Here is an 11,753-nt window from a genome sequence, read left to right as displayed (position 1 = left end):
ACAGTCCTCTGCCTCACCTCCCAAAGTGCTAAGATTACAACTGTGTCTGCCAACCCACCACACCTAGCCTAAAAACTTTTTTGGAAGTAATTTAAAACTTATTAGAAAAGTTGCAAAAGTCGTACAGAATTCCTATGTACTCTTCACCCAGCATCCTCTAATATTAACTAACCATAGTACAGTTATCTAAATTAAGACATTAATATTGGTATGATGCTAAGCTAAACTGCAGACTTGTATTCAGGTTTCACCAGTTTTCCCCTAATGTCTATTTTCTTTTCTGAGATCCAATCCAGAAAATCCCATATTGCATTTGGTCATATGTCTCAGTCTCTTCCAATGTGTGACAATTCCTCAGTCTTTTGTCTTTCATGACCTCGAAACTTTTAAAGAATGCTGGTTAGTTATTTTGTCTCTCCACTAGAGCTTTTCTGATGATTTCTTATGATTAGATTGAAGTTATACATTTTTGGCAAAAATAACACAAAAGTTTTATAACTTTCCTTACTACTTACCCTTATATCAAAGGGCAAATAATGTCGATGTTCTTACTAGTGGTAATGTTAATTTTGATCACTTGTTTAGCTGGTATGTATCAGATCTCTCCCTTATAAGGTTAAAATTTTTCCTTTTATAATTAAAAAATATCTTGGTGTCTTGGTGGATATATCTGAGACTATGCAAACATTCTGTTTCTCCTGAAACTAATATCCACTGATTTTCGCATCTATCAGTGGATCTTGCCTACAACAATTATAATAGAATATTACTAATGGTGATTTTCTGTTTTTCATTCTTCTACATTTATTCATTGGAATTCTTCTGTAAGAGAGAGCTATTCTCTTCCCTTCTTCCATTCTAGTTTGGACTCAGTGGATATATATTTTGTTCTGTGGGCTGTCCAAACTCATTATTGTTTTTGTTTCTCAAATTATTCAATTATTCCAGCTTTGGCCATTGGGAGCTCTTTCACACTGTCTCCTATGCTTTTTTAGACATGCCCCATTCTTCTTGAGTACTTTCTTCCTTAATTGGCACTGTAAGATGCTCCATGCTCTTATATTTCCCCCTGTTGCAGCCCTAAAAACTCTTCAGGAGCCTTGCCTTAGTTTATGGGAGAATGGTATTCAGGAACCAGAATGTAGGCACTGGCTCGGCACCTGTGGCTCTAGCGACTAAGACAAATACAACCAAAAATAGCCAAGCATTGTGGCGGGCGCCTGTGGTCCCAGCTACTTGGGAAGTGGAGGCAGGAGACTCACTTGAGCCCAGGAGTTGGAGGTTGCTGTGAGCTGTGATGCCAAGGCACTCTACCCAGGGCGACAGCTTGAGGCTCTGTCTCAAAAAAAAAAAGGATGTAAAGCAGTAAATGTGTTTATTGCTTAGAATGAAATTGCTTCTGGGCGTTCTTTTTCTTTGATGCTCATATATGTTTTTTCATTAGTTTATATACTCTGTATTACTTCCTTTTAGATTTTGTGTTAGTATATATAGTAGGGTAAAATATAAATAAAATTTTAAGAAAAAACGGATGATGTGTTGTAATATATGTCATGTTGCTTTTGCTTGTGCCAGTGAATAAGGAATTTGTTCTGTAACCTCAATTTTATTTATGAACTTTCTTCCTCACATATATCTTTATTTGACAATCTTTCTACTTTTACATAGAGCCACCAAATTTTCTACCTAATTTTTAATGAAATGAATAGTTAGAAGGGTTAAAGATAATGAGAATCCAGAATCAAAGATCATATAAACAAGTGTTAAATGCTTTCACCACCAAGAAAAGAGGGGAAAAAAGTGATTATGTGTGGTGCTAGATATGTTAATTGGCTTGATAGTGGTGATTATTTCACAATGTATATCAAAACATCAAGTTGTCCACCTTAACTGTGTACCCTTTATTTACCAATTATACTCAATAAAGCTAGAAAAAAACATCTAATAAAGAAGAGGCAGTCTGGTTTCTATAGTGATCATGCTTTGCTAATCTGTATTTTTTTGGAGAGGGAATTAACAGAGAGCCAGCAACTGTATTAACTGAGAGTTAACAGCCTTTCAAATGACTGATGAATTCCTAGACCAAGAGTGTTCAAAAACTGAGTTTGCTTTGTATTTAGAAGAACTACTTTTATCTCAGAGAAAATGGACAGGTAGAAATAAAGAATATGACTAAATCGATGTTATTATGAAAAAGGATTTGAATCTTGGTTACTCTTCAATCATTAGTATTATCTAACATTTTAGAAATTATACAAGGAGAAAAGAGGGTGTAGGCGGCACCTGTAGCTCAGTGGGTAGGACGCCGGCCATATACACCAAAGCTGGCATGTTTCAACCCAGCCTGGGCCACCTAAAACAACAATGACAACTGTAACAAAAAAAATAGCCAGGCATTGTGGTGGGTGCCTGTAGTCCCAACTCCTTGGGAGGCTGAGGCAAGACAATTGTTTAAACCCAAGAGTTTGAGGTTGCTGTGAGCTGTGACGCCACAGCACTCTACCCAAGGCGACACCTTGAGACTCTGTCTCCAAAAAAAAAAAAAAGAAAGAAAGAAAAAAAATAAAGAGGGTGTAGTAAATATTTGAAGTATGCCACTCTGGAGTATTAGTATATTAAACAAAGTAGCTAGCATAAACGGCAGGAAGATTTCATAGAGTCCTATAAGTAGAAGAAAGGGTTAAGTGGTGAGCTGCTTATCAATAAGTGTAAGGTATGACACTAATCCACACAGTGGCTTCTGAACCATGACATCACTTACATGAACTAGAGTCTTCTTTTTTCTCAATACTATAAGCAAAGAGAACTGGAGTCCTAAAGGAGGTAATCGTAAGTGAAAGCAAAATCAAACCCTCACACCCTCATTTTAAACATAGTAGATAATAAATAAATCTTATATCCTGAGAGATAGTATAAGCCAAAGGTACAAATATGTTAAAACCTAGCAAATACATAATTTTTTCTCTTTTGTAATCTTTCCCTCTTCCCAGGTGAGCAATAGTCCTGAACCTGTGAAGGCAGTAGAACAGGAGGTGAGAATGGTGTTTCACAACATACTGCATTAAGTAAACAACAGTGATTCTCTATTGGTTTACTAAGTCAACTGCTATTCTCAAGACATCAGTTGCTCATTTTGGGAGACTCTTGATGTTATTCACTTAAATAGAAAATTATTTCCTCTGCAGTGTTTGCCAGGGCTTTACTGTAATCTGTAATTTACTCTTACTCCAAAGTAAGCATTTTGAAATGAAGGAGAGAAAATACAAGTAAGTCCTGTGGAAATTCAGAATGTTGCCCTTTATCTAGCTCTAGGTAAGATAACTGGTTTACTTGGCTCAACCACCTTCCACCAGGCGGAGTGTATGTAGATATCCTCAGAGACAGCCTCGTGTGTCAGTTTGCCATGCACTGCTTCCCTAGTTTAATACATATTTCTTCAGTTGCAGTCAGGCTCTATTCAGTCAGTATCTATTAGTAGCCTGCTACACATTAGGCTTGTTGTGCTATGCACTGGGGATAAAAAAAATAAGTAAAACTTTTTCCTGCCCCCTAGATCAAGGGTTGACCTGGATCCATGGAAGCTCTCCAGCACTGACAGTGAAACAATGTCTTCTTCCTTCAGAAATGTTAGGACATTCATACCTTTCCTTTAATAATCTGAATGCTCCCAAACCTACCATACTGTGTGTTATATAGGTTTATTTTGCCTAAATGTCAGTCTAGAGTTAGGGTTTTCAGTGTTTCTTTTTGGTCACAGACTCCTCTAGGAATCAAATTATTTGAAACTCTCTAGAAAAACACATGTACACATAGAATTTTGAGACTCTATTATGCCACCAAATTGTAAATCAGAAGAATTTAAGTATTGCTGCTTTTGAAATTTCTTTTACTTAGGGAAAAAGAAATTGAAAACATAAAATTGTAAAGTAATGCATGTTATATAGAGGGGAGTTGTATATTGGCCTAGTTCCATGTTTGTGATTTTTTATTTTCATTGGCTTAAAACCTTCAAGTCTAAAAGACAGATAAATTTATGTAACTAGAGCTGCTTGTCCCTTTACTTATTTCAAATAAAGTTAGGCATGCTACTCAGGAAAACACTACATTGGAATATGTAGTTTTTGGAGGTTGTCCTTAATGGATAATTTATTTTCTGTGGTTGTGAACAGTTTATAGTCTTTTAGAAAATAAATATTTATAGTGCAATGCCAGATAGCACGTGACATTTATATTCTGTTTAGCACTAAGTACATGATACATTTGATGAATAGAACAATTGAAAATATTTTGCACAGCTTGTAGGCTTTTAGCTTGCTATCTAAACCAGAAATAAAATGGCACAGAGACCAGATTGCTTTTACCCAGTGTCTCAAGTGAAACTAAAAGTAATGACACTTACTTTGTGCGTGTGTGGTAAAACACATATTTATTCTCTTAATCATTTCTAAGTATGTGGTTTAGTGGTGTTGTGTTGATATTATTATAAAAGAGATTGTCTGGACGTTCTATATTATAAATCTAGAACTGTATACCCATTAAATAATAAGTTCCCTTTCTACCCTAACCCCAGCTCCTAGAGACTCCCATTTACTTTCTGTTTCTATGAATTGGACCTGACATATTAGATACCTCATATGAGCAGAATCATGTAGCATTTACCTTTTTGAGATTGGCTTATATCATTTAGCATAATATCATTAAGGTTCATCCATATTATAGCATGCAACAGGATTTCCATCTCTTTTAAGGCTGAATAATATTCCACTGTATGTATATATATACCACTATATGTATTATCTACTTACCTGTTGGTGGACATTTGGATTTTTTCTGCCTCGTGGCTATTGTGCATAATGCTTTTATTAAAGGGCTATACAAATATATCTTTGAGGCCATACTTTCACTTTTAGATATATACCCAGAAGTTAGATTGCTAAGATTGCTGAATGATATGGTAATTTTTTGTTTTTTATTTTGAGACAGAATCTCACCTTGGTCACCCAGACTAGAGTGCAGTGGCATGATCATAGCTCACAGCAACCTCAAACCCCTGGATTCAAGTGATCCTCCTGCCTCAGCCTTCCAAGTAGCTGGGACTATAAGTGCATGCTAAAAAATTTTCTTTGTTTCTTTTTTTTTCCCACCAAAATTTTCTTCCTTTCTTTTTTTTTTTTTTGGAGACACGGTTTCACTGGGTTGCCCTCGGTAGAGTTCTGTGACTCTCAGCTCATAGCAACCTCAAACTCTTGGGCTTAAGCGATTCTCTTACCTCTGCCTCCCAAATAGCTGGGACTACAGGTGCCCACCCCAACACTCAGCTATTTTTTGGTTGCAGTTGTCATTGTTGTTTAGCAGGCCTGGGCCGAGTTCAGACCCTCCTGCCTTGATGTATGTCACCAGCACCCTAACCAGTAAGCTATGGGCTCCAAGCCATAATTTTTCTGTTTTTAGTAGAGGGTTTCAGTCTTGATTGGACTGGTCTCAAACTCTTGGCCTCAAGCAGTCCTGCTTTAGCCTCCCAGAGTGCTAGGATTGTAGGTGTGAACCCCTGCACTGGGCAGGTAGTTCTATTTTTAATTTTAAGCCCCTCTTTACTGTTGTCCAGACCAGTTGCATCATTTTACAGTCCTACCAGCAGTACATAAGGGTATTGATTTCTTAACTTCCTCACCTACATTTTTATTTTCTATTTTGAGATTTTTTTTCTTTTTTGTAGATAATCTCAACCTGTCGCCCTTGGTAGAGTGCCATGGCGACATAGCTCATGGCAACCTCCAACTTGGGTTCAAGTGATCCTCTTGCTTCAGTTTTAGTAGAGACGGGGTCTCACTTTTGCTCAGGCTGGTCTCGAACTCATGAGCTCAAGCGATTCACCTACCTTGGCCTCCTAGAGTTCTAGGATTACAGGCATGAGCCACCGCCCCCCTATTTTGATTTTTTTTTCCAAAAATAGTAGCCATCTTAATGGGGGTAAGGTGATATTTCATTGTGGTTTTGATTTTAATTTTTCTGATGGCCATTTGTGTGTTATCTTTTTTGTGTGTGTGTGTACAAAAGGTCTTTATTGGTGGGAGGGAGGCTGCAGTTCAGCACCAAGGAGGAGAGAAAAGGGGAGAGAAAAGAGGAGAGTGAGGAGAGAGAGCCATTTGTGTGTTATCTTTGAATTACGTCTCTTCCTTTAAAGCACAACTCAAACATGCACAGGTATGGTTTTATAGTCACAGTACTACACTTCCAAATCAGGTCCTTGCTTTGCATGGATGTTCTCCAGTGACATGCACAGCCAATAATGTGACTGTTTCTTAAAGACTCTGAAGAAGAAAATGGGGTTACAAAGTAAGTAAGTTTATCAGAAAGAAAATTGACAACTGCGTAAGTCTTCGTTTTTGGCACCATTCGTGCCAGTGAAAAAAAATCTTTTTTTTTTTTTTTTTTTGAGACAGAGTCCTACTATGTCATCCTCGGTAGAGTGCTGTGGCGTCTCAGCTCACAGCAACCTCAAACTCTTGGACTTAAGCGATTCTCTTGCCTCAGCCTCCCAAGTAGCTGGGACTACAGGTGCCCACCACAATGCCTGGCTATATTTTGGTTGTAGTTGTCATTGTTGTTTGGCAGGCCTGGGCTGGATTCAGACCTGCCAGCTCCAGTGTATATGACTGGCGCCCTAGCCGCTGAGCTACAGGTGCTGAGCCTGGAAAAGATATCTTCATGATGTTAGACATTAGGATTTGATAGGCTAGTCAGTGATCTTCAAATAGATCAGTGGTTCTTAACCTGTGGGTCACAACCCCTTTGTGACAATGAAAATACAACGCAGCATTAGGAAGGTTGAGAACCACTGAAATAGATAAAGTGGTATTTGCAGTCAAGATTGTAAGCCAAACCAGCACAACCTGTCATATAACCTGTAAAGTCTAACATAATATAAAGTGGAAATTCAGGCTCGGCACCAGTAGCTCAGGGGCTAGGGCGCAAGCCATATACACCAAAGTTAGTGGGTTTGAACCTGTCCTGGGCCAGCTAACCAACAATGACAACTGCAAAAAAAAAAAAACAAAAAAACAGCTGGGCATTGTGGCAGGCGCCTATAGTCCCAGCTACTTGGGAGGTTGAGGCAAGAGAAACACTTGAGCCCAAGAGTTTGAGGTTGCTGTGAGCTGTGATGCCATAGCATTCTACCCAGGGGTGACAAAATGAGACTCTGTCTCTAAAAAAAAGAAAAAGGAAATTCTTAGTCTCAAGAAGCCACAGATTAAATGTGTAATAATGGCATGTTTCTTCCTTGAATCTTTGTGAAGTAATTAATAATAAATGCTTCCAGTTTTCATTTAGGTCCTAGTAAGATTTTCTCTAGTTTTGTGTATACAATCATATGTCACTTAACAGAAGGATGTTCTGAGAAAATGCATTGCTAGGTGATTTTGTTGTTTTGCAAACTTCATAGGGTATATTTACATAAACCAAGATGGTATAGCTGTTATGCACTGGCTATCTGGTATGAGCAGTTGTTCCAGGGCTACAAACATGCACAGCATGTTACTGTTATAATTACTATGGGCAGTTAGAACACCATGCTAAGTGTTTTCTTCTGTAAACGTATCTAAGCATTAAAAAGGTATATAGTAAAAGGGCGGTGCCTGTGGCTCAGTGAGTAAGGTGCCGGCCCCATATACTGAAGGTGGCCGGTTCAAGCCTGGCCCTGGCCAAACTGCAACAAAAAATGGCTGGGTGTTGTGGCCGGGTGCCTCTGGTCCCAGCTACTCGGGAGGCTGAGGCAAGAGAATCGCCTAAATCCAGGAGTTGGAGGTTGCTGTGAGCTGTGACACTTCGGCACTCTACCAAGGGTGACAAAGTAAGACTCTGTCTCTTAAAACAAAAAAAAAGGTATAGTAAAAATACAGTATAAAAGTATACCTGTGTGGGGCACTTACAACGCATGGAGCTTGCAGGACTGGCAGTTGCTCTGGTCAGCGAGTGAGTGGTGAGCAAATGTGAAGGCCTGGGACATCACTGTGTATTACTATAGGTTTTATATCTAAACACACTACATTGAGTTTATAAAACATTTTTCATCAACAATAAATTAACCTTAACCTACTGGAACTTTTTACTCTATAAACTTTTAAAATTTTCTTAAACTTTTCAACTCTTTTGTAATAACTCTTAGCTTATTAAAACACAAACACATAGTACATTTATACAAAGGCTTTTTTTCCTTTTCGGGGCTAATTTTTCTTTATGAGCTTTTTTCTATTTAAATTTTTTTTTTATTTTATGTTTTGCCTTTTAAAGTTTTCTGTTGAAAACTGAGACACACACACACACACACACACACACACACATACACTCTCACTCTCACTCTGGCCTGGGCCCAAATAGGGTTTGGATGATCATCTTGTCTTACCTAAAGGTCTTCAAGGGCCTCTTTGCCTACCTGCCCTGGCAATGGCAAATATATCCTGCTTTGTAAGCTTTCTTACTCTGTAAGCCTAGCTTTCTGTTCCTCAATAAACTTTGTTACATGCTTGCCTTAAAAAAAAAAAAGAAGAGGAAGAAGAAAGAAAGAAAAATCTTCAGGCAGTAACCCATATAGAGCTGTGATGACAATGTCTTTTTTTGGAATACCTCCTTATGAACTTGGCTGAGGCTGTGGTATAGTTAACTTTTTTTTTTAATGAGTAGAAGGAAGACATTCCAAGTAACAGTAGAAAGTACAGTCAATACGTGCACCATTAACATAGTTGTTACTATCATTACCAAGTGACTGTGCCCTGTGCATCATTGTATATGCTCCACTTTTACATGCCTGGCTGTGCTCTAGGCTTACTTACATCATCACAAACATGTGAATAATGCATTGTGCCATGATATTAAGATGGAAAGCATCATTAGGCAGTAGGAATTTTTCAACTCCATTGTAATCTCAGGGGACCACCATCAGATATGAAGTCCATTGTTGGACCAAAACTTTGTTATGCCGCACATGATTGTACTATCTTATGAGGGTACTTTTTACCAAAAATAATACATTTTCTTTTAACAGGTTGATATTTAAGCTTCATTCCATCTTTAGTGGGAGGCAGTTAGTCAGATATAAGAATATTGTGCCTCCAATCAAATGCTGTGGTAGACTTCCCATGTAAGTGCTTTTTTGCCAGTCTTAGGAACATTATGTCACCACTGCCTGGAAGACCGAGAGAAATACTTCCTTTTTCTTTGAGACAGAGTCTCATTTTGTCACCCTTGGTAGAGTGCTGTGGCGGCATAGCTCACAGCAACCTCAAACTCTTGGGCTTCAAGTGATTCTCTTGCCTCAGCCTCCCAAGTAACTGGGACTACAGGTGCCTGCCCCAATGCCTGGCTATTTTTAGAGATGGGGGCTTGCTCTGGCTCAGGCTGGTCTCAAACTCCCTGAGCTCAGACAATCCACCGGCCTTGGCCTCCCCGAGTGCTGGGATTACAGACATGAGCCACTGTGCCTAGCCTTAAGGAAGAATATTTTTGAAAACTCTTCCCCTAAAATTCAGAGCTTTTCCCTCCTCAATTCTCAAGTACAACCCACACACTGAGCTATTTTAAAGAGTGTAAAATATTTTTATATAGTAAGTATAAAAGAGAAGAAAGTTACACATAAATAAATCTCCTGTTATTTGGATCATTTAGGACAAATTAAAACATCATTTTCTTCTAAGTAGATAATGATTTACCATTTCCTTATAGCTGGAAATCTTAGAATCTTTGAGTTTAAGTGCTATTTCTGGTTTAGATCCATTTCTCCCCTGGTTATTTTATTTCATGCTCCTAGATGTACAAATGATTTTGGGAGACGGGCTTGCCAGACCATATATATATATATATATATATATGTGTGTGTGTGTGTGTGTGTGTGTGTGTGTGTGTGTATATATAGTGATCACTTTGATTACTAAGTAACATATTTTTTAAAGCAAAAATAACCAGTCCTTCTGAGGCGGGGGAAGAGAATGATAAAGAGGAAGAAGAAATAATTTCTGTATTTAACTTTTAAGAGGAAAATGATAAGTCTGAGATAGCTCTCAAATTATTTATTTTTCAGTTGGTTCAAAGGCATATTTTCTCAATAAGGATGAACTTGATACTCTCTGGGGCTTTCTGAATCCACATTCTTTATTTTATTTTATTTTGGCGGCCGGGGACAAAGTCTTACTATGTCACCCTCGGTAGAGTGCCATAACACAGCTCACAGCAACCTCAAACTCTTGGGCTTAAGCAATTGTCTTGCCTCAGCCTCCCAAGTAGCTAGGACTACAGGCACCTGCCACCATGCCTGGCTATTTTTTGGTTGTAGTTGTCATTGTTGTTTGGCAGGCCCAGGCTGGGTTTGAACCTGCCAGCTCAGGTATATGTGGCTGGCACCCTAGCTGCTGAGCTATAAGTGCTGAGCCTGAATCCATAGTCGGGTTTAAGTGTTTTCATCAACATTGTCAGGGAGATAGACAGCTTAATTAATTAATTGATTAATTAACTTAATTACAAGACAGGGTTTCACTCTGTTGCCCAGGCTGGAATATAGTAGCCTGATCATAGCTCACTGTAACCTTGAATTCTAGGCCCAAGCAATCCACCACCCCCGGCCTCAGCTGGGACTTACAGGCATGTGCCACCATGCCCGTCTTATTTTTTAATTTTTTGTAGAGACAAAATCTTCTTCTATTGCCCAAGCAATTTCCTTCAGCCTTGGCCTCCAAAAGTGCAGGAAATTCAGGTGTGAGCCACCATGTTCAACCTATTTTGTATTTTTAAATGTGTATTAAATTTCAAACCTTTGAAGAATGGGAAGTTATGTTTATGACAACATAAATATGAATAAGGTAGGCTGTTAAATTAATCACAATAATGTTGCTTCTTTGTGGTGCTCAGAGGGATTTGGAGCTATCTTCACTATAGGCCTCTTTGGTTCTGAAAATATTTCTCTGTTTTTCAACTCACCTCCAAAGAAGTTAATTTGCTGGACTTAGTAGACTTTTGTTAGATACTTCTGGGTTAGGTGCAGTTGCCAGCTCAAGAAAATAGTCAGCAATTTTATCTTTTAATTTTAAAGGAAGAGGTGATAAAGAATTAAATTATTTATTTCTATGGTTTGTCTTCCTTCTCGCTGGAAATCAGTCTCTCATGAGATGGAAACAAAAAGATAATTGGTCTCACAGCTTATGATTTTATTAGCATATGGCCAGTAGTGTAATTGAAATGAGAGATAATCAAAGTTATTTCTTTCTTTTTTTTTTTTTAAGAGATGGGATCTGTCTGGCTCTATCACCCAGGCTGGAATATAGTCCTGTGATGATAGCTCACTGCAACCTCAAGTTCTTCGGCTCAGGGGATCTTCCCGAGTAGCTGGGACTACAGGCATATGGCACCACACCCAGCTAATATTTTTATTTTTTGTAGAGATAGGTCTCACTATGTTGTCTGTGCTATTCTTGAACCCCTTGCTTCAAGAGATCTTTATCCCTTGGCCTTGTAAAGTGCAAGCATTGTAGGCATGGTCCACTGTGCTCAACCAATTAAAGTTATCTTAAACTCAAGCCAGTAATAAATGGGTAGCTCCCGATTCATAAATAGTACAAATAGTTTTTTCTCAAAGCTTTCTCTCAAAATGAAAGATAATTTTATCTAGCTATACTAATTCAAATTTTGTTTACAATTTATTTACTTTTTGTCTTATAAAAGTAATACATGCCAGGTGGCACCCATGGGTCAGTGAGTAGGGCGCC

The 11,753-nt window shown here is 38.3% G+C and overlaps 1 protein-coding gene across 6 annotated transcripts in view; it reads left to right on the top strand.

Moving 5' to 3' along the window:
- SPAG9 (sperm associated antigen 9) overlaps nt 1-11,753 on the top strand; it is a 148,815-nt gene that overhangs the window by 77,850 nt on the left and 59,212 nt on the right. For 3 of the 6 annotated variants that reach the window (XM_023519218.1, XM_023519219.1, XM_003800016.3), the window contains one exon: nt 2,991-3,032. The exons of the other annotated variants lie outside the window; for them this stretch is intronic. In XM_023519218.1, the coding sequence (XP_023374986.1) occupies nt 2,991-3,032 (42 nt within the window). The remainder of the gene's footprint in view (nt 1-2,990; nt 3,033-11,753) is intronic. 6 annotated transcript variants of the gene reach the window in all.

Source organism: Otolemur garnettii, unplaced genomic scaffold (genome assembly GCF_000181295.1).
Source record: "Otolemur garnettii isolate 467f Iridium unplaced genomic scaffold, OtoGar3 scaffold00162, whole genome shotgun sequence".
Taxonomy (NCBI): domain Eukaryota; kingdom Metazoa; phylum Chordata; class Mammalia; order Primates; family Galagidae; genus Otolemur; species Otolemur garnettii.
The sequence above is the reverse complement of the archived record's forward strand: the minus strand, read 5'-3'. Positions and strand labels throughout refer to the sequence as shown.